The sequence below is a fragment of the Hippocampus bargibanti genome, linkage group LG03 (assembly GCF_051943395.1).
Source record: "Hippocampus bargibanti isolate YZ-2025 linkage group LG03, ASM5194339v1, whole genome shotgun sequence".
Classification (NCBI taxonomy): Eukaryota; Metazoa; Chordata; class Actinopteri; order Syngnathiformes; family Syngnathidae; genus Hippocampus; species Hippocampus bargibanti.
Genome location: NC_142736.1, coordinates 24,809,495 through 24,833,234, shown reverse-complemented (window position 1 = coordinate 24,833,234; position 23,740 = coordinate 24,809,495). Strand labels below are relative to the sequence as shown.

General features: G+C 40.9%; 2 protein-coding genes across 3 annotated transcripts; both read left to right on the top strand.

Annotated features, from left to right (window-relative positions):
* Positions 1–198: 198 nt before the first annotated feature.
* eva1ab (eva-1 homolog A, regulator of programmed cell death b) lies at positions 199–13,545 on the top strand. The gene is made up of 4 exons (XM_088992787.1): positions 199–565; positions 7,429–7,618; positions 11,317–11,682; positions 12,697–13,545. The coding sequence occupies exons 2-4, from the start codon at positions 7,516–7,518 to the stop codon at positions 12,807–12,809; spliced, it is 582 nt and encodes a 193-aa protein (XP_088848913.1). The 5' UTR covers positions 199–565; positions 7,429–7,515; the 3' UTR covers positions 12,810–13,545.
* A 133-nt stretch (positions 13,546–13,678) lies between these two features.
* On the top strand, positions 13,679–23,604 carry xkr5b (XK related 5b). Of its 2 annotated transcripts, none has more exons than XM_088992760.1 (13): positions 13,679–14,456; positions 15,334–15,423; positions 16,811–16,916; positions 17,114–17,280; positions 17,554–17,687; positions 17,800–17,878; positions 20,151–20,320; positions 21,393–21,504; positions 21,602–21,769; positions 21,859–22,052; positions 22,193–22,258; positions 22,460–22,643; positions 22,750–23,604. In XM_088992760.1, exons 1-13 carry the CDS (start codon positions 14,348–14,350, stop codon positions 23,376–23,378), a joined length of 2,208 nt encoding a protein of 735 aa, XP_088848886.1. In that variant the 5' UTR covers positions 13,679–14,347; the 3' UTR covers positions 23,379–23,604. The 2 variants fall into 2 exon arrangements, with proteins under 2 accessions (XP_088848886.1, XP_088848885.1); XM_088992759.1 differs by having other exon boundaries at positions 22,193–22,276.
* The last annotated feature ends 136 nt before the right edge of the window (positions 23,605–23,740 follow it).

The window sequence follows — 23,740 nt, the reverse complement described above, 5'->3', positions numbered from 1 at the left end:
TCTTCTCTCAGAGAGAGAGAGAGAGAGAGAGAGAGAGAGAGAGAGAGGGAGAGAGGGAGTGAGTGAGTAAGAGAGAGAGAGAGAGAGAGAGAGAGAGAGAGAGAGAGAGAGAGAGAGAGAGAGAGAGAGAGAGAGAGAGAGAGAGAGAGAGAGAGAGAGAGAGAGAGAGAGAGAGAGAGAAAGAGAGGGTTGCTTGTCCTGTCGAGGTCTCTCATGTCACAGCTATGCCCCCGAGGGCCTGACCTCTGCCGTCCTGACTGCAGCCCAACCTGGAGTCGCTCACATGGTAGAAGAGGGAAGCACATTTTGGAAAACATGAAAATTACAAACCCGTATCAAAAAGGAAGAAGTGGACGATGGATTCATTATTTTTAGAGAACGGGCCGTAAAAGAAACGTTTGTTTGGTGATCGTGTTTTTTTTTTTTTTTTTTTTTTTTTGCAGGATGGAGTAACGGGGAAAAGGAAAGGGGAGGAGTGGCAGGGAACTCAGAAACGGAGAAGAGCACACACACGCATGCAGGCAAACAAGAGGAGTAGAGGAGGCGAGAGATGCTGCGGAGAAATGTAAGTGCAAATCTTCCTTCTTTATTATTGTTCACAGATTTAAAAGGACATTCTGTCACTTTTCCACATTGTTGCGTGATTCTGTGCACCCACCCGAATGCTCCCATTACATCCATCTCCTGTGCTGCGTTTGTGTTTGGGCATGAATGCTGTCTTCCTCGTGCTCCGCAGGTCATGTTAAAGAGTAACGGTGCTGAGGAAGGAAAGGCCAGTGTCACATTGTATTAACATCAGCTTCATATGCAGAGCTACACACACATTCACACAGAGTGTTTCAACCAACACGAAAAAACAAGATCACTTTGCAGACAGTGCAAGGAAAGTCTCTTAGTGTAATTGTCAGCTTGAATTTTAATTGTATTCAATTAATAAAGACGAGTGGAAATCACAACCGCTAAGAAAGTAAAAAAAAAAATAAGCAGCTTATTAATTTATTTTGTTGCGACAATCGGAGCTGACTTTGTGAGGACTTGCCCTGTGTCACAATTAAGGGTCTAAGGTTCAAAATCCCTCTGTGGACCAAAATAGACTGTCTAGGTGGCCTTGAGCAAGGTTCTGTGAATCATTAAATTGTTGTTGACTTTGGTATTTTTATTAAAATAATATACATTGTATTACATTATTCTCAAATTATGAGACACTATTAGTCATTTGACTTAAAAAAAAGTCTGTCTGTGTGTGTGTGATTTCAATACAGTTATGTCATGCTGCAGCAGTTGAACAAAACATTGCAAATTTAAAATAAAAATAAATATTGGATTGAATTTACCTTTATTAGTATTTCAGTGGAGAAATTTACATTTCACAGCAGCAAAGTTATGAAGTGAAGAGTAAAGGAAAGAAAGAAGTAGAAAAACAAAATCCAGGAGCTGCTTGAAAGGCAGTCACTCTCACGTGCCATCTTAAAGTCAAAAGAACAAAAAAAAAACTAAATAACAATAATATGTCAACACAAACATATAGTCATTCATTCTTAAGCACTTTCTGTTCCATCTTTGTTACATGAAGCACTTCTAGATAAAAGAGGAGAGGATCAAAGCGTCATTTTCACCAGTAGAAATATAAAAACAAGATTTGGTTTGGAAAATAATTATTGAAAAAAAATTGAAGTGCATTGAATAGAATTGAATAATCCCATTTTAAAACATCCAGATTTGTATACATTTTTTGACATATATATATTTGATTAAAATGCACTATTTACAGTAACTCATTCGTACTGTAAAATGTAAAAGCACTTTTTATTATTGTGACAAATAGGTAAGTTACAAAAATTACATTGTATTATCACAATAGTTATGTTATAAAAATTAGAGATATGTGATGCCACTTTGTCCAAGCCAATAGTAGTACAACGATTCGCTTTTTGAGTACAGTACTCACTGATATCGAGTACTTTTGATCAATAATATTTCATTTAACCCCAATGACAGTGCAGTTGAACAAAACTGTCTTTCTGACACATGATGTTTCGCCAATTATCAGATCGGCACAATATAGCGCAAATTACTTGCAGGACTCATTCTGTGTCACAAATATTGGTGACTGTTGGATGGGATTGGCCTCGATTAGTCTCGCAGGAGAGAAATTTACATTTCACAGCAGCAAAGTGATGAAAGTAAGAGGAAAGGAAAGGAAGAAGTCAAAAAACAAAATAAAGGAGATGTTGTAAAGGCAGCCCCTCTCGCTGCGCCATCTTCAAATCAAAAAAACTAAATGAAAAATAATGTGACACATAACAAAAGTCAATCTTGAGCACTTCCTGCACCCTCTTTGTTGTATGAAGCAGTTCTAGATAAAAGGGGAGAGGATAAAAGCATTCTTTTCACCAGTGGATCAGGGACGACATGGTGAAATGTGCATGTCTGCTACAAGCTAAATGTTGAAAACAAACACCAAGCTGTAGCATCCATTGGCGAAAAAAGACTGTCTCCCATCACCTGTCCCATGTAAATCCGCTTCAATTCCAAGCCGCGACAGTTCCGCATTTGCATCAGCGCTCCTTTCTTCTCGTCGCACGCTCCTCAAGCCATGCATCCATCCAGCCGCAGACTGTCCAACAGCACTGAAAAAAGTGAGGCTGTGAAAGTGATGCCCATTACAGGCGCAAAAAAAAGCACAATGGCCCCTGTGGTGTCCACCGATGACAGTCATATGGCACCGACAAAAAACGATCAAAAACGGTGCTGGCATAACTGGTGCTGGCGAAAAGGCACAACTGCTCGGCGCAGTCTCCTCCTTGATCAGTGTCGTAGCCAAAAATGTGGAAAACAATCCGTATATGTTCCACACGACGCACAACAAAACAAAGTGACAAAAGAAAACACAAAAACCAAAAAAAAAAGGAAGGCTCGCCTACTCGGGGGCCATCTTGGACTTCTTTTATTCAACCAATCAAACTTCTGGGCGCTCATGCCTCCTACCATATGCAAAACCATTCATCTTAAAACATTCATGAGATAGAAAACACCAAAAGAATCTTGCATATAAGTGGCCTCCTGCTGGAACATCATATGTCACGATTTGGGTAAATCTCACAAATTTTCAAAACGTCCTGTAGCGCTTGTACTCGACATCTCAAAATTAAATCGACAGCCAGCCAATTTGATGACACTTTGCTGTCCATGTTTGTGTCATTTTGAGTCCCATGGTGTGTGTGTGTGTGTGTGTGTGTGTGTGTGTGTGTGTGTGTGTGTGTGTGTGTGTGTGTTGCACAGCCGGGCTGATGTGTCATTTTTGGAACACAGATGAATGTGCCTGAAGTGCTAATGAATGCTTGAAATGTGAATTTTATCTGCCCAGCGGTTGCACATACAGTTCAGCCTCAAATGATTCAGACCTTTGATTTGGCCAAAAATTGAGTTAGAAAGGCATTTCATTTGGTTGAATGGTTTCCTCTGGTTGGATCAACTTCTGATTTGATTTTTTTTTAGTCAAAGTTTACCCCTTGAGATCAAACCAATCTGACCTCCGAGTGTTTCATCGTTTCTCTGCTTCGGAGCGGTACACACATTTAGATAGTGTTGCAATACTGCTGGCTCAAGCGCTTTAAATTCCTCACGAGTCCTTTACTTCTTCAGCCTCAAGTGCATGCTGACGTTACCTTGAAGTCTGTCAGTCTGATGTGATGTCTTATGACAGGTGTGAACAAAAAAAATCTCTGACTTCTTTTGACAAACTAGATCAAGAGGAATAATAATAAAAAACTGCCCTTACAAAAATGATTAGGATCAGATTGTATTGATGCTGCCCATATATCTATTGAACAATGGTTGTACAGTCAAACCTCGGTTTTCGAACATCTCGGTTCTCGGCCAATTCGGTTCAACCACAATAAAAAACAGACATTTATTGATTATAATGGAAAATGTTTCGGTTTTCGACAAAAAAAAAAAAATATATGCCTCAGTTTGCAACAAAAAAATCAATTCTCGACCAAACTGAGCTCACCTGGTGCATTCAGGACTCCCCTCCGCTTCCTTATATGTCACTTCCTTGTGTAACGTCTTATTGTGACCGACGCATTATGCTCATGTAGCGTTTCATTGTGAGCAGGCGTGTTTGAATTGTTCAATCACAATTAAAAAAGCAGATATTGATTACATTGATTATCATGGTAAATGTTTCAGTTTTCGACCAAATCGTTTTTTTAACAGGTTTCTGGAACGGATTATGTTCGAAAAGCAAGATTTGACTGTAGTTGGCGGTGATGAACTGTATTTGATCTTACAAGGAGGCATTTCTTATAATAATAATAATAATAATAATAATAATAATAATAATAATAATAATAATAATAATACATTTCATTTATAAAACTATTTTCGTTTGCTGCTTCGTGTAACAAAGAAGGGATAGAAAGTGCTTAAAGGACAACCGACACCATTTTTTTTTGTTTCCTAACTGACATCAGAAAAACGTTTTATAGCATCTAAAATACCCAAATCACGGAGGCTGATATTTTTAGTCAAATGCAAAACACCAATAAAAATGAGTTAAAGTGTCCCAAAACTACTTTAAAATGACCCCGGAAATGGTGAGTTTCAGAAGGTCCCGCCCCCTTGTTCATGACGTCACGCGAGGACTGGCTTCAGATTCGGAGAAGATGCCTTCTTGTTCCTCATCCAGTTTTGAATATGATTCAAATAGGTCTGAAGAGGAAAGCATAAATGTTTGCAATCGATTAAAGAAGTCCTTCCGTATCAATTCGAGCCGTCAAGACACTAATCTAGCATCCCAGAAAATGCACAAGATGGCATACAAGCTCCGTTGGAAATGGGCTGATTTGTCTGCTAGGAATTTGTGTCAACTAGTATCAAATAGTAGTCTTGGTGCAACACACAACGATTCACCATCGCATTATTTATGTTTTCCTTCTAATTTCGCCATCAACATGGATCAACACGAAGTTTTCAGACCAAACAAAGTACCCAAAATGCATTGTGTGTTGCTTTTTCAGTCAGGGGCGTTCCTGACATGACGTCATGTCAGGAATTGTCACCAACTCGAAAACAAGAGTTCCTGAATATTCAGCTAATATAGCTATATGCGGTGAAATCTTTGTAAAATACGCTCAGTAGAAGTCATTTGAAGTGATTTTACAAATTATGGACACAATTTGTCCAGAAGCGTCGGTTGTCCTTTAAGAATGAATGACTCTCTGTGTCTTTGTGTTGTCATATTATTTGTTATTTAGTCAAAAGTCAAAGTCAAAGTCAAAGTCAGCTTTATTGTCAAATATGCTAATATGCATGACATACAGCACAGATGAAATTAATGTCCTCTCGGACCCAGCGTGCAAGACATGCAAGGCACTTATAATGTGGCTAAAAAAGACATACAATTGACAACAGACAATACATGTAATTTCTGTATGTAAAGTGAGGTAGTGTCGTATGGAAAGTGAGGCAGTGACGTATGTAAAGTGAGGTAGTGACATATGTAAAGTGAGGAAGTGACGTATATAAAGTGACGTAATGTAGTAATGCAAAAACGAACAACAAGAAAGGGTTGAAGTGAGGTCTTGCAGAAAAAATGAGAAAGAAGAAAAAAATAGAGTTCAGGGTGATCGTACAGCATGTAGCGTGTACTCAGAGTTCGGTGAGTGTGGCAGTGGGTGTTTTGTTGTTATTTTGACTTCAAGATGGCGATGCGAGAGTGGCTGCCTTTCCAGCAGATCCTGCATTTTGTTTTTCTACTTCTTTCTTTGCTTTTCCTTTCATAACTTTGCTGCTGTGAAATGTACATTTCCCCACTACAAGACTAATAAAGGTAAATCAAATCCAAATTTTCATGGAGGACAAACGTCTGACATTAATATTTTTATTACGAATTGTCATTCATAACCAAGTAAAATCAACTTTGTTAAAGACAGAACCTATGACACAGCTCTTGTGTCATAAGTGAGCAAGTTTTATGAATGAGCTGCTGGGCTGCACGTCTGGGCACTTCTGTTATGAGCTCTTTAGTTTGCTGTCTCTCCATTCCTCTTGATTGAGCTTGACAGGCTACAACTACTGCTGTACAGTGGGGGTTAGTTCAAAACACAGAAAAATGTAGATGGGGGGGGGGGGGACTTGATAAAAATGTGACTGATATTTGGCTAAATTGCCTTTATTGATGAATTAATCACTTCATTTTTTTAAATCTATATTTTTAGAGTCTCTTTAAATATTCAGCAAAGTTTGACTGAGCAAAACTACTACCACCAAGACTGAAAATGACCTCTGTTTGCCACAGACGATGTTGTAGTCATTCATTGACACAGTAGCACCTTAACAGCCAAAGGGAGGTACTTCACAGTCCATTCACAATCTTCAAAATCATCTTTGCAAAAAACAATTATGTAAATCAGTCATCTTCAGATTTATAATTCATACTAAACATTTATATTGATTGGATTGGATTAGAGAAATTGACATTTCACCGCAACAAAATGATGAAAGTAAGAGGAAAGGAAAAGAAGAAGTAGAAAAATAATACAGGAACTGCTGGAAAGGTAGCCACTCTCGCGCCACCATCTTGAAGTAAAAACAAAAAACATCTTTGTACTGTAAAAACTGCGCCATCTTTGTATGAAGCGGTTCTAGATGAAAGAGGAGAGGATCAAAGCGTCCTTTTCACCAGTGGGATGTCATGGTGAAATTTGCACATCTGCTACAAGCTAAACATTGAAATCAAACACAAAGCTGTAGCATCCATTGACGAAAACAGATTGTCCCACATCTCCTGTCCCACGTAAATCCGCTTCAATTCCAAGTCGCGACAGTTTCACATACGCATCGGCGCTCTGCACTGACTGCGCTAATCAGTCAGTATATAAATGTTAGCATAGCGCAGTGCGCTATGCTAACATTTATACCCCATGTATCAGTTTAATTTGTTTTTATATTTTTGTTAGCATTAGCAAATTTATGTAAACAATTATGTCATTTACATAAAGTTCTGAACCAATGCATGTTATCTGTTTTCCCCCCATTGTAACAAGTCAAGAAAACAGGTACCTTAAATCATTATAATACATTTTTGCTTCTCATTTTGTGCGCAAGTATATTCGGTCTATACTTTGTGTATAGGAAAGCGAGGTTGAATCAGTCACTACTTTTGCTTTTACCTGAGCGCCTTTTACACTGTACTTCTCATAAAGTAGAGAGTGCAGATAATTTTCTGAGTAATTATCTTCGATTTGTCTCATGGCAGCCCAATGATGTGTCAGTCTTTTCCCCAACAGCATGCTTCGTAATCTGTTCCAATATCACGATATTGTTTTGCTGGTGTTTAAGACACATGAGTGTACCCAATGCTATGTCCAGTAATCATGTGTATGGAAAATATTTTGAAAGCGTTCTCTTTTTTGTCCTCAGTTATTTGTTGTTCTTATGAAGAGATGAGTATGAGAACTCCAGTGAGGGCTGAAAAAGATTCCAATAAGATCAACTCCCTGTGAAGTGATGAGTAGTCAGACCACAGAGGGCCCCAATACTGATGTGATGATGGTCTCCAAGGAGATGGCATTGCTTAGCAACATCCTGGCAGCTTACACCTTCATCACAGGTATGACAGGTTGTACAAAACATGCATACAGTCTGAATATATTGTGCATCTTCTGTGTGTATATATCTCACAATATATATCTACCAGTGACGTGCGGTGAGGTTCATGGCTGGTGAGGCACTGACGTCATCACAGTCAGATTTACAAACATATGAACTCCACAGAGTAGCTTATTCACCATTTAATTGGCAACGGTTAATGCGTTTTGTTTCAAATGTCATGTCAGCATTCTTTATATAATGTATACAAACTGTAGCATAGAAAAAATAATTAAAAAAAAACTTATTATCGTGTGACCTTAACTTATAAATGAAGTTCAAGTCTCTTTGTCTCAATGGAGATCACTGCCAGTGTAGAAAGTCGTCCTTGATCAGTCCTGTTCCGACTGTATGTTTTCAGTCTTTTGTGTTGAGAATGACCGCTCCACTGATGCTGTAGTAGATGGAACAGTGAGCACGAGCTGGAGCAACTTTGTCACTACAGGAATAGTTTCAATGAGATCCTTCTTGGCCAAAAAGCTGAGAAGCTGTCCAGGAGATTTACATTCATCCCTCACCGTTTGTGAGCTATACAGTCCGGTGTTGGTCTTCCTTTAATTATTATCACCTGCTTCGATTGAAAGTCCCATTTAGAAAATTCTTTCACTTTAGATATGTAATCACCATTCTGAAAATAAGGCCAAGCAACACGAAAAAATAACCGGATGGCTGCACTTAACTTGCTAACTGTTTACTGTAGCTTGCTGTCACTAATTCTATTATTCTGCAGCCGAGGAGTCGCAAAAAGAATCTTTAATCACCAGCGCCCGCTGTCATGAGGCAGGAGAACTGTGTGCCTCACCCACACACACAGTTTTGAGAAAAATAAAATAAACACTGTAGTACAGTGTTTATAAGTTTATAATGTACAGTGACTGTACATTATATACACCAGATAAACCAGGGGTGTCAAAGTCATTTTTGCCGCGGGCCACATTGTAGTTATGGTTTCCTCTCGAGGGCCGTTATGAATTTGGGGAACCCATTAGAATGTTTAAATACCTTCAAATATGACATATAGAGCACACAGCAAATTAATGAATAACTCGTTTTCAAATCTGAAGTCAAGAATAATGACTTTTATTGTGGTTGACATCCAAAAATATGAAATTTTGGCTCAGATTTTAGCAATCATCATGGAATTTAACAAGTTTGATTTGCTTTCGCGGGCCGAAAAAAAATGATGTGGCGGGCCGGATTTGGCCCGCGGGCCTTGACTTTGACACCTGTGAGATAAACTGTATAAATTTAGTTTATATACAAAAAGCTTTTGAACACTTTAATAGCGATATGCAGAGGGAAAGCAAAGCGGTCTCACCGCAGAGCAAGCCAGCACAGTTAGCATAGTGATTACGCAATCTATGGTGAGGCTCAGCCGGCTGGTGCCTCACCGCTCGTCTCTACTTAGTAGTTGAACGGTAAACGTGAAAATTTAGCGATTTTGAAGAAAAATCCAAAAATGGTGAAGTTAAATGGAAAATAACTTTAAAGTACAAATCACTAAATAAATATAACTTTAATTTATTTTGTCATTTGATATTTCCATGATGACAGGTGAGGCACAGCCTCACCGGCCTCCCCTGACTGCACGTCACTGAAGCAGTGTGTTCTATAATAATAATAATAATAATAATAATAATAATAATGATAATAAATAATAATAATAATGATAATAAATTTCATTTTTAAGCGCCTTTCAAAACTGTCAAGGTCACTTTACAGTCACAAGATAAATTATTTTGTGGGTGAGCCACGCGCCAGCGTCCCCTCAACCCGGAATAGCTCAATTAGATCTAGCTAGCTATATAGCTAATAGCTAGCTAGCTAGATAGCTAACAAGCCATCCAGATATCTAATAGATAGCCAGCTAGATAGCTAGCTAGCTCGATAATAGGTGAACATTTACAGACTAAAACCATTTGCGTAATTTTGGCGGGATTAAAAAAATTACACAATTGAATATTTTCTCTCTTTTATAAACGGATGCTATTAAAACAAGATGTCCCTACAGCTCTGATGACATGAAACTGACGAACGTGCTCATTTAGGTAATAACATAAAAACACTAAAACTTTTTTCGACAAAGTACCACTGAACTCGACAAAGTACCACTGCAATGGCGTAAAAAGTGAGGAAATAGGTTGGTTTAGATCGTTATTTTATTGATCCCGAGGAAATTCTGGGATTCTGTTGTAGCAATAACAGTAAAAAATGGCTGACGTCTTGTAGTAAAAAGATATCATGAAATAGTAAAAAAAATATATAGTAAATTGGGAAAATGCATTTGGAAACGGTTTGAGACCGTTCAAATTGTTAGCGAACGTCCTTTCGACTGCTTAGCTCCTTGAATGAACCCCAATGAAAAAAAAGAATTGGTAGGTGTCCACACACTTGATACGGCCTTAATCACCCACCACCGTAATTACATTAGCTATGCTTTGTTTTACGAATAATTTACACCATTAAGAAAAATTGAGACTCAAGGGCACAAGCAGTAGAAACTGTGCACAACTCATTCACTGCCATTCACGAATTTATTCGGGAATTTAAAATATGACGTACACAAGGGGGCAGCATTTCCTTTTTTTCCATGTTAGTGCTTTGTTCCAGCTTCAGCTGTTGTTCAAGAGCCAAATAAACCAATATTGTATTGTATTGTATTGTATTGTATTGTATTGTATTGTATTGTATTGTATTGTATTGTATTGTGTACAGCCGCCTTCATTTCAATCTCATATAACTACATACCCATATAATTTAGGAATAAACTATTTTTTTCTGATGAAAAAAGAGAATCAAAGATTTCTTACTCTGCATTGAACGTTTGTGTAGTCCCAAAACTCAATATTCTGTGGTTCTTGGAATTTGAGTGACAATGACAAAAACCCTGGCACTGGAGTGGACACATTTTGCACGTCTGGCAGTGAATGATTTAATATTTTTTCCCCTCAATTTCCTTGCAAATTAACTCATGAAATGTGGGCCTGTTTTGTCAGTGAAAATTATCATGTTACATGAACGGCAACATAAGTTAATTTTACTTTCGGTCATGTAATGGGAGAGCATTTAAATGTAGATCAAGAAAGATACATGATTGGAAATGACGTATTTTCCAGTGTTTATGGTGCACCCAAAAGCCTTCATTTTCTTCAAAAGATGACCCTGCGCCTTATACACCGATGGCGGGACGCCTTAGATGTGGATTAATATTGAGCAACATGTCTCACAACTACTGTCAGCAGCCACGGGCTCCATTTCCCATTGTACAAGAAATTGTGCGTAACCTCAGCCTCTACTTTAGCGCCTTATAACATGATGTGCCTAATATATGGAATACATTTATATACGTATATACATGTATTATATTTAGAAAACTGTTTTCATTCATTCAAGGTACGCCTTATACTGGGGTGCGACTTATATTTGAAAATTCACCATTCATTAAGGGTGCGCTTTATACTCCTGTGCACCTTATACACCGGAAAATACGGTAATCCGAAAAGTATTGTACATAGTTTGACCAATTAAGAGAAATCGGATCATTCCCTGCGGCACATCTGATCAACTCAAACAGCAGACGTAAATTAGGAGAAAAAAAAACTTTCCAGTGTTACAACGAATGAAGAAAGCTGTTGTGTCTTTTTGATCTCTCTCTGCCAGACCAACCCGAAAGGACGGCGCTGGTGTTTCTGGGTGGCGTGTCTGTCGGTCTCCTTATCACGCTGTGTGCCGTCGTCTTCCAGATACACTGTCGCACCGACTGTCACTATGGCAACAGTAAACACCCTCGCCATCGTCACCACCACCACCGCCACAGGCGTCATCATCACCATCATGTCTGTCAGCACCGCCAGCAACACGTCGACGCCAACCCGGACAACATGGCCGTCGTCGCCTCAGAGGACGCCAGGCCGGCTGAGGACAGCGAATCGGAGGACTGGGATGAGACGACGGACATGTCATCACAAAGGCGCAGACGCTTTGAGAGGGCCTTGCTGCACGCTAGCATGTTTACATCAGCTGAGGGTAATCTAATAGACACACGCACAAAAAATGTGGGCATGATCTATTAATCTATGAGAGAGAGAGAGAGAGAGAGAGAGAGAGAGAGAGAGAGAGAGAGAGAGAGAGAGAGAGAGAGAGAGAGAGAGAGAGAGAGAGAGAGAGAGAGAGAGAGAGAGAGAGAGAGAGACACAGAAAGAAAGAAAGAAAGAAAGAAAGAAAGAAAGAAAGAAAGAAAGAAAGAAAGAAAGAAAGAAAGAAAGAAAGAAAGAAAGAAAGAAAGAAAGAAAGAAAGAAAGAAAGAAAGAAAGAAAGAAAAAGAGAAAGAGAACATAGATAATGAGAACATAGATAATGAGAGAGACAGAGAGAGAGGGAGAGAGACAGACAGAAAGAAAGAAAGAAAGAAAGAAAGAAAGAAAGAAAGAAAGAAAGAAAGAAAGAAAGAAAGAAAGAAAGAAAGAAAGAAAGAAAGAAAGAGAGCGGGAGAGAGAAAGAGAGAGCGAGAAAAAAGAAAGAGAGAGCAAGGCCTGTGAGTAATATTAAATTATATGTCCACATATTATAAATCTACATTTTTTGCCTGACCGTTTATGTTCGAATGTCCTTCGCTTTATGACTTTTAACAAAGCAACATCAATTCTGTTAATTGGCCTTTTTCAATGTGTTTTAACCTTAAGATAAGCTTCATTTTAATACTTGTTTCTCCCTCCTTTTGCAAGCTTGAATTGAACACACACTTGTTAAAAATAGAAATGCTCCACAGTGGTGAAAGATAATTTGATGATGATCTGGATTGATGGTCATTGAGGGTTGTTTTGTGTGCGTGTGTGTGTGTGTGTGTGTGTGTGTGTGTGTGTGTGTGTGTGTGTGTGTGTGTGTGTGTGTGTGTGTGTGTGTGTGTGTGTGTGTGTGTGCGCGTGTGTGTGTGTGTGTGTGTGTGTGTGTGTGTGTGTGTGTGTGTGTGTGTGTGTGTGTGTGTGTGTGTGTGTGTGTGTGTGTGTGTGTGTGTGTGTGCGCGCGCGTGTGCGTGATCAGAGCTTGACCGGGCCCAGCGGCTCGAGGAGCGGGAAAGGATCCTGAGAGAAATCTGGTTGAACGGACAGCCAGATATCAGCACGGTCACTCAGAGCCTCAACAGATATTACTGACTAATGATGAAACAACACACGGAAGGAATAATGGAAGAAAGGATGGAGGACTTCAACCAGGGCTCTCCATCTCTTCTTGCTGCAACATTCCACAACAACATTGAAGCCCGCTAAGTAAAAGCAAAGATACACAAAGCAACAGAAGAGCCGTGAAAATGTGTCAACACAAATGGACAAAGTGGCTGTCATAATATGTCTACACGTTTGCTCACTAACATATTGTTCTGTTTCAAACACAATTTAAATGGTGCTTTTGTATACATAAGGAATGTTATTTTTTTTGTTTGTGGCATACATATGCAGCGAGTTCCACCTTTTTCATGCTTTGGAAGCTGGAACTAATGCAAAAAGAAAAAGGGAAGACTGGACATGACGGTTTGATTCTGGTGCTTTCACTGGTGTTGTGTCGCATTCCTTATATGTATAAAGTGGATGCACATATAATGAAAGTGAGTGGGTCTGTTACTTGTACAAACCTTTTGCAGCAGAGATGTTAACCCCCCTCACATATACACTTTTTCAAGTCAAAAAAGGTCATCCAATTGTATTTTATTTTTGTATTATAGCGCCCCCGTGTGGTCATAAGCTGAAACAGTCAATTTCCTGAATTTGAAATGAACTTCAGTTCACACCATTTTTACTCTGTGCCGAAATGACCATGGATGACTACATACCTGTCAACTTATACGTTTTCCCATATTTTATGCGTTTTTTTATTTATTTCAAATAATGTAATACAGATTTTATACGGGTAAAAATATTTTTAAAAATTTACAAATAAAAAAAAATATAGTTTTTTTTTAATCGCTGCTTACAGTCATTGATAAAATCATAATGTGCGCATTCGTGGGAAAGTGCATTTCCGCTCGTGTTAGCGTTTTTTTATCATTTCAAATAATGTACGGCTTACTACAACTTTTATACGGGAATTGTACCCAAGGTTGACAGGTATGTTAAAACTCCGAGATTGGCCATAAGTCATAACTAAATTTAGATAAGGCCAATTATGGCCATCACAATTTTTATACCACTTCACCTGTTAAGGATCACAGGGACCCCGCCGACTTTGGGGAAAAGGCAGACCACACCCGAGATAGGATAAAATCCAAATTCTGCAAGCTTTAATAAAACTTTAAATAATGGCAATATCTCAAATATCTCACGTGTTACATGTAAATTAAAAACAAATAACGTCTTAAATCTCATTTGCTGATGACTTTTCACTCTCCCCTCCACAAAAATAAATTGTATGTAAATACATAAAATAAAATAAGAAAGAATGTTAACCATGTATAAACAAAAGTTCAGTAGTTTAGTTGTTATGCTTATTTGCTGCAAGGTTGCTGTCTCTTTAACGGGTGAGCCGGGAGCGCGCACCTCAAATGAGCATTGGGCTCTGCAGAAGCTGGACCCCCCGGCCCCACATCGCCCACCATCTCTCTCTCTCTCCCTCCCACCCTCACAGGACCAGAACAACCGGCACCAGGTTTGGTTTTGGCAGTTCCAGAACAGTGTACGGGTGTCTGTGAAGGTCCGCCATGAGAGACTACTCGACCCACACGAGTCACGGAGGCTCCTGCGTGGCCTGCTGCCGAGTCTGTGTGTTCTTCTTCACTGCAGTCCTCATTGTCGCAGAGAGGACGGCGCGTGAGTCCTACCTGGGACACCGATACACTCACACAATCACGGACAAAAAATGCATGCAACTACATTCACACCTGCAGAAATGTAATGTCGAGACGAGCTGTCATACGTCATTTCTGAGTGATGCTCGCAGGAGGGTACAGTGGCTGTGGGTTTGTTGTTGCAACGACTAGTGAAAGTTGTGTTTGTTGTGTGACGTCACGGACTGCAGCAGTGCACGATGCAAAAGTGCAGACTCATGCCACTTTTACCTCCTCCCTGCTGCACCATCGCAAAATGATTTATTCACCAATAAAACGGAAAATTGCAAGAGCAGCTGACACATTCCAGCACAACCCATTTTTAAGGGGATGGGCGTACCCCAAGTTTGGGCCTTGTCATGGCAGGACCCATATTGCAGTAGGATTTGGTTTTTATGTGTGAGGGGAAAGAAGTAGCTGGAGTTGTTATATTTCTCCTCAAATGGGATGAAGAGCATTGCAGAGGTCATATGAATGTTGTTGAGGAACTGGGCTTGTCGAGGGAGCGCCATGTATAAACTTTGATTTCATATGACGTACTTATAGAAAGATGATAACATGATAATGACTTTTTTAAACCCTTCATCCATTTTTCTAAATCAACACTGTAGGTTTCAGTCATGTGCCGCTTTGAGGTGACGATCACTGTCACTCAATGCTATCAGCAGAATTTTTCAAGAATGACAGGCACAAAAGAGATGCATATCTAGTTACATTGTCTGATATCCAACAACAAAGTCCCTTAACCCTTTCATGCACCCTGAAACCTGATGAGATTACATGATGAGATTACTCTTAATTTATTTACATTGGATGGTAATTGCTTAACGGTCAAAATCTTCCTTTATTTTTTCCTCTAGTGATCTACTGTTTTGTGTACTATCTGTGGGTGGGTCACAACTACTGCTATGCCCATTTGGCAGGCTTCACGGCACTCTTCCTTCTACCAGGTAAGATTGAGGGATGCATGGATGGATGGATGGAAGGTGGGAGGGAGCAAGTAAGTGACGGAGGAAAGGATGGGTGGCTTGATGGATGGAGGGTGGGAGGGACAGGAATGGAGTGGTGGATGGATGGGTGGAGTTGGATGGATAGATGGATGGATAGGTGCATGGGTGCGGTTGGATGGATGGATGGATAGATGGATGGATGGGGTTGGATGGATGCATGAATAGATGGGTGGATTGGGTGGATAGTTGGGTGTTTGGATGGTGGGATAAATGGGGTTGCATGGATGGATAAATGGGGTTGGATGGATGGACGAGAGGGTGGGTGGGGTTGGATGGATGGACGGGAGGGTGGGTGGGGTTTGATGGATAGATCGATGGGTGGTTGTTGGTTGGGTGGATTGGATAGGTAGTTGGGTGTTTGGATGGATGGATGGATGGATGGATGGACAGATGGGGTTGGATGGATGGATGGGTGGGGTTGGATGGATAGATCGCTGGATGGATTGTTGATTGGGTGGATTGAATGGATAGTTGTGTAGTTGGCTGTTTGGATGGATAGATGGGGTTGGATGGATGGATGGATGGATGGATGGATGGATGGATGGATGGGAGAGCGGGTGGGGTTGGATGGATAGATGGATGGATGGGGTTGAATGGATGGATGAATAGATGGGTGGATTGGGTGGATAGTTGGGTGTTTGGATGGTGGGATAAATGGGGTTGCATGGATGGATAGATGGGGTTGGATGGATGGACGGGAGGGTGGGTGGGGTTTGATGGATAGATCGATGGGTGGTTGTTGGTTGGGTGGATTGGATAGATAGTTGGGTAGTTGGGTGTTTGGATGGATGGATGGGTGGATAGATGGATGGATAGATGGGGTTGGAGGGATGGATGGATAGATGGAGATGGATGGATGAGAGGGTGGGTGGGGTTGGATGGATAGATCAATGGATGGATTGTTGGTTGGGTGGATTGGATAGGTAGTTGGGTGTTTGGATGGATGGATGGATGGATGGATGGATGGATGGATGGATGGATGGATGGATGGATGGACAGATGGGGTTGGATGGATGGATGGGTGGATGGATAGGTGGGGTTGGATGGATAGATCCCTGGATGGATTGTTGATTGGGTGGATTGAATGGATAGTTGTGTAGTTGGCTGTTTGGATGGATGGATAGATGGGGTTGGATGGATGGATGGATGGATGGATGGATGGATGGATGGAGAGCGGGTGGGGTTGGATGGATAGATCGATGGATGGATTATTGCTTGGGGGGATTGGATGGATAGTTGGGTGTTTGGATGGATGGATGGATGGGTGGATGGATGGATAGATGGATAGATAGATCAAAAATGTTTATCTTAATTGATTGTATTGCAGGTTGGGGTCCACAGTGGCTGAGCTATCTTTGGTACCTGTCAGATGGACGGATCCGCAGAAAGTCTCTCACCTGGACTCACATACTGCACTTGGGTATCTTCAAAAGGTGGCTTATGCATTGAGTCATGTTTATTGTGCTTGTGGAAATGGAAAGTATACGTTTTTTGTTGTTTTTTGCCTGTGACGTAACTGGTATTACAACAGATTCTATTCCCATTGTAGTGTATATGCTTGCGTTCGTGACACACTGTTGGTGACACATTGTGAGAATCACAGATGCAGCATTTGATGTGGCCTTGGCAGGTTGTGGGAGTGCATGCGTCTTGCAGACATGGACGTGTACGGAGAGATCATGCAGCAGGCTGACGTGTCTGCTTTACGCTTGTTGGAAGCATTGGTGGTCACTCTCCCCCAAACACTCCTTCACACATACGTGCTCATCTGCACTGATATAGGCATCAAATCTCCAGGTATGGAAGATAATGCTACTACATATGTCTGAAGGGATTAAGTACTCTAAACATCTGGTCCTTGTAATATAATGACCCAAATTCACACCCAGGGCACATTTGAACTTCTTTGTGAATAAAAACTTAAGCATTAAGTATGTCAACAATTTCTCAATTGAATGTTAAGCATGAGTTCTCTGTGTGACATTACACATTATCCTGACACAGGAGTTATTCTCTTTTTCAGACACTTCACATTTTCCACACCTCCTGTCCTTCTCTCTTATCCTTCAGCATCAGTGTGTTTTGCGGTGTGTTTGTTATCTCTGGCCTGGGCGTTGGTCCTGTATGCTCGAGCGTGTCACCTCATCCGACCAGGACACTTGCAAATGACCCCTGCATCCATCTTCTGTCGTCTCCTGTGGAGGGTAAACACTTTCAAGAGGCTTTCTGACAAAATACTCTTCTCTGCGATTATTTTCGGATTTGTGTGTGTGTGTACTTTGTACTACCGGTACATATATATTTGTGTTTGTGCAGGTCAGTATGTTGGGATCTCGATTCGGCGTCCTCATGCTTTTCACGCGAGTCTTCAAACAGTGGGTTCTTGGTGTTATAGGTGAGTCTGTGTAAAGCAGTTGTGTGTTCATGTTTTAAAGGACAACTGACGTCTCCGGACAAGTTGTGTCCATAATTTGTAAAATGGCTTCAAATGACTTCTACTGAGTGTATTTTACAAAGATTCCACCGCATATAGTTATATTTTACATTTTAAGACTCACGCTGAATATTCAGGAAGTCTTGTTTTTGAGTTGGTGACGAGTCCGTACGTGACAACACTAAAGGACCGCCCTTTACCGTAAAAAAGACGCATTGTCGCGGTCCTTCCATCACGTCAATGTATTTTGCTGTACCTGTTTGGTCTGGGGACCTCGTGTTGCACCCAAAAGCCGCCAGGAGGCCAGAAGAGGGTGTCCAAGCTCCGTATAAGGAATTTATCAGCCTGTGGAAACGGAGGTGGCCACAGGAGGTCGCCATTTTGTGCCTCTTTTTTGGGGGGTGAGAGATTTTCCCCCAATGTTGCCTCAAAATGGCAAAAATAAATTATTTAATCGATTGCAAACATGTATGCTTTCCTCTTCAGAACTATTTGAATCATATTCATAACTGCAGGTGTAACAAGAAAGCATATTCCCCGAATCTGCTAGATTTCATTATATACACAGCATTATTTTTACAAAGCACAGCATCATTCACTCTACTAGTAACTATTGTTAGGTTAAATATTACAGGCTAATATTAGCATTTTACGGTTATCTTTAAAATTGCAAATATTATGAACGGAATTAAATATTTACGTTGTAACCTAACAATTGGCATGTTCGTTGTGAGAGAGATCACCAAAGAAGCCGGCACGTTACTCACAGATAATTTAATTCTAACAATTTGATCTAATACAGAATTCTGAGTTTCAGCTCCCTGACACAGAAAATATTCTTGCGCCCCAAATCAGTAAGAGAGAAAAAGACGACGCCTGAGACTGAGGAGCCCAGATTTAAAGGTGTACCACATGCATATTCAAATTTGGCCCACATAAAGAAATCAAATTCCCATTTGGTCCTTCCGGGATCTGGTTCACGTGTCCGCCCCCAAGTAGTTCTCAGACTTCCAGGCGTTGGTGGAAGGTAGATCAAAAGTTGCATCCTGCCAAGTTAGTGTTTGGTCAGTTCCTTTCATCTGTGTTGTCCACCATTTGACCATCTTGTCATTTCACACTTCCTTTGTGTCTGCCAGCCGGGTCCCCTTAGATCTTCTGGCAGCTGAAACATATGTCTCCAACCAACGATACCTCTTTGTTCTGTTATCTATCTAATTACAAGCAAAGCAATACTTACACTGACTAAACCTACTATTTTTATCTTGAGCAATGTTTAATATGGCTAAATAAATGTATTTATTTCCTTCACTATTCACCTCTCTACAGCACAGGTGTCAAAGTCAGAGCCCGGGGGCCAGATCTGGCCCGCCACATCATTTTATTCGGCCCGCGAAAGCAAATCAAACTTTTGAAATTCCATAATGCTTGCTAAAGTCCGAACAAAAATTTCAAACGTTCCCATGTGAACCACAAGAACAGTCATTATTCTTGACTTCAAATTTGAAAACTAGTTATTCATTAATTTATTGTGTGTGCGATATGTAACATGTGGAGGGGATTAACTTATTCACTGCCATTCACAAATGTATTCGGGAATTGAAAATATGTATATATGTAGAGCGCCATTCCAAAATTAGTTCGGGTTTTGTTTTTTACTTGCTTGGGTGCCGATAAACCGCTGGCCAGACCTCTGAGAATGTTTTTGCTTTCCACAAGGGGGCATCATTTCCTTTTTTCCATGTTAGCGCGTTGTTCCAGTTTCACCTTTTGTTAAATACCTATATAAACCAATATGTATGTATTGCATTGTATTTTGGATACTCATATAACTCCAGACCCATATAACATAGGAATTAACTCTTCTGATGAAAGAAGAGAGTCTAAGGTTTCTACTGCTGTATTAAATGTTTTTGTAGTCCTAAAACTCAATATTCTGTGGGTCCTGAAATTCGAGTGACAAGAACAAAAACCCTGGCACTGGAGTGGACACATTTTTGCACGTCTGGCAGTGAATGACTTAAACATTCTAATGGCTTCCCCAAATTCAGAACGGCCCTAATAGGCCCCGTAATTTTAATGTGGCCCACGGCAATAAATGAGTTTGATCCCTTTGATCTACAGTATTTAGCTGTTTTTTTTTAGCTACCTATAACATATCATATCCACTAGTACCGTATGTACTGTGTATATGTACTGTACTGTATGTGTATATGCAATGTGGTCCATGTATCAGGTGTGCACTGGTTGGGGGCAACATTTTGGATGGTTTCGCAGCAGACTGACATTATACGTTCAACTAGTCGATGGAGATTCTTCAATCTGGTCCTTGGAGCCATCCACATTTTTTTCTTCCTCAACGTGAAGCACGGTCCATCACGCTTCCGCATGGCTGGCTTCTATCTGGTATGTGACTATGTATGTGTGGTTATGTGTTTGCAATTTTGACTCATAGTGGTTATGTATCGTCCTCAATCTGCTGTGGGATTTCTCAGGTATTCTGGCTTCCTACCACGTTCCAAGAAAGTGCATATGATGACGTTAGGTTCATTGAAGTCTTGAAAATGGACCATAGCTGTGATTGCGAGTGTGATACAATACAATTGAATACATATTGATTTATATGCTGCTTGACCGACAGCTGAAGCTGCAACAAAGCACTTAACATGTACAGGTATCATATACAGGAAAAATAAAGCAGTCACAAAGATAGTAGAAAGCACCAGGGAGTGAGACCAAGATTTTAAAGACGGGCAGCGAGGGGGCTTGACGAATGTTCAGTGGCAGGTCATTCCAGCGAGTGGGACCAGCAACGGAAAAGGCTTGATCATTCCTGAAGCTCCTATTCATTTTTGGCACATCTAATAATGTCTGGTCAGCAGACCTGAGGCGTCTGGAAGGTGTGTAGGGGTGGATGAGCTCTGAGAGGTAAGGAAAAGCGAAGCCATTCAAAGATTTGAAGACAAATAATAAGATCTTGAAAAGAACATTAAAATGCATAGAGAGCCAGTGAAGGGATGCCAGAGTAGGAGTTATGTGCTCCCTCTTACGAGTACCTGTTAAGAGGCGAGCTGCAGCATCTGATGAATATTTTGATGTGTTAAAGCGTACTTCTCATGACTGTGGGGTCTGTCCCAAGGGGTAAGAAAATAATCAAATAGTATATAATGTTACACAAGCTTCCACTTTCTCAAGTTGGAGTGATTTTGTTAGCTCCATTGCAGTTGTATTTAATGTTTAACTGTCATGCATTTTAATTTATTGTTTTTCTCGACGTTTAAGCCCAGTGTTATTGTTCAGACTATGCATATTGTGACACAGACCGATTTTAATATTCAATATACCTTTTCGAGATACAGTCCCAGCCTGCTTTTTGATTGACATTTAGTGCCCACTAAATATTCAGTATATCCCCACAGCTATAAAACTGGTAAACAAATTTTGAATGTTCAATTTGAAAGTGCGTGTTCCTCCACAGGTCATGTTTTTAGAGAACATTTTCCTTCTGCTGGCCTCATCCTGGTTGTTCAGCATGGTGACATGGGATACGGTGGCCATCCCGGCCGCGGTTATCTGCAGCTTCCTTATCGGTGAGGCGAGCAAGTGCCTGTCAGTAGCTCAATTTCTTTACTTCTGTATTACTGAGGAACCTCACATAGCTCATATCCATGTTCATCTTTCTGTCAGGTGTGATCTCGTTGGTGCTGTACTATCGCTTCCTTCATCCCAAATCCTTTGCGATCTTCCAAAGTATTCGCCGCAGAGGGATCAGCGGCGCTTGCATGGAAAGTGGATCCATGCTTTCGTTGGAGGAAAAAGTCACGCCTACTTTCCATCGCCATGCAACCCTGTCTGGTCCGTTTGGTCTTTCACTTCACGTTTTAGTCATACACTGTAGCGATTCAGGTATTCATCTTCATGGTTGTGGTTGTTAATCATATCAGGGGGTGGCACCCTTATGGACCTCCCGCTCCAGTGGGAGGGCTGGAGGCATCATCACTGGCTGCTGATTCGATTGGCCTTAAAGACGGGAGACGTACCTAAGATCTGGTCATTCTATGGAGAAGGCGGTCTTGCTGGACTCATGGGTCTATGTGAAGAGATTCACTATGGCAATGAACCTCGTCGTGTACCTCAGGTTTGTTGTATTCATGCAGAACTAGAGTATTTAAGTCAAATTGAGTCCAATTCATCTCATTTCTAATCTCCACTTTGAAAAAAATGCTCATTTTGTGCTACATTTAGTGTCATTGTAGTATTTGTTTCCGTTCCCGTCAGGCTCCGCGTATCCCACCGCAGGTTCCTCAGGTCCTACAACCAGCTCCTCAGCCACCCCCACCTCAGGTAACCCCAGATGTCCAGGTCATTGTTAGCATTCTTCCTGTCAATGAACACAGGGTCCTATTCAAAGGCATACTATACACTTAAAAGTCATTTTGTTGAGTCCATGTCAACCTTCTGTCTAATAGGTTCCAATACAAGACCTTAAAGTTAAAAATAACAGTTTTTCTATATAAATCGTAATATTTCACTTTGCCTCTCCAGGAGAGAGAGGTGGCACCACCACCACCAAAGCCAGCTCTGACCAATGTCATAGCGAGACCCGTGAGAAAAGCTCCTCCCACAACGATCCATGACATTAGAATGGTTCCAGAGATCATCCCGGTGCACGAGGCCATTCTTGAGGAGATCACAGATGATCTTAGTGCCCCGCGGACAGAGGACAGAGGTTTGTTGGAATGCAACATTACATACTACAGTATCAACAGAACCATCAGTGATATGCTCTTTGTTCATTGGCCAATGTAAAGAATGTAACATTGTTCTTTTTGAAGGTGACGATGAATTTCAGAGCGCAATTTACAGCTCACCTACACTTTCATCTCCTATCCAACCGGGAAGTCTGCAACATGTTGACAGTCATGCCGCCACCCTGACCGAGAAGTCGTCCTCCGCAGCTTCTTTGGACATCAAGACCCCTGGCTGGTCACCTGAACGTCACTCCCCTCTCCTGATCAGCTCCCCAGAGAAAAAAACAAGCTCACCATTAGATCCTAACACCACCTCGTATTTCAGTGTCGATGCACCATCTCCCTCCAGTGGCAGCTACCTGGGCTGGGGGTCTGAGCTGTCCCCCATGTCCATCTACAGAAGCCCCTACCGCATCAGAGAGGCTCGTTTTATCATCCCACGTCCGGAATCCCAAGCAGCAACAGAGAGTCCAAGTCTGAGCCCGGTTGTTATTATCCCTGCTACACCCGGTACGACGCCACGTGCGACTCCTAGTGGGACCCCTGGTTCCATTACCCCTGCCGCCTCCACACCCACTGTCTCCACTCCCGGTGCTGCAACCCCTGGTAGTGCCACTACACCCAGCACTCCTATAGTCCCACTCACCCCGGTCATCTCCCATGCCCGAAAACAGATGGTTCAGTTTGTGGACAGCAGAGAGAGGGCCGTGTAAGAAGGAGGAAACCAACAGTGGTCACCAACCAAAAAACAAAGTGCAAAGGAAAAGGATGTATCTCAAATCTTAGTATTTTGGTCACCTTTAATTTATTTTAGTTAATTTTATGTATAAATGCAGGTTATGGTTAAAATGTTAGGAACAATCCTTGACATGATTCTGTGCAGTTGCACACAACCATAATAATAATAATAATTATTATTATTATTATTATTATTATTATTATTATATATATACGCATTAGTAGATATGAAAATTAACATTCTTATTTGGATGGCCCAGAGTCTGTCGATGAATCCATGGACTGCGTCTACGAGCATTTACATGATCAAAAATTCTGTAATTGTTGTATGACTAAT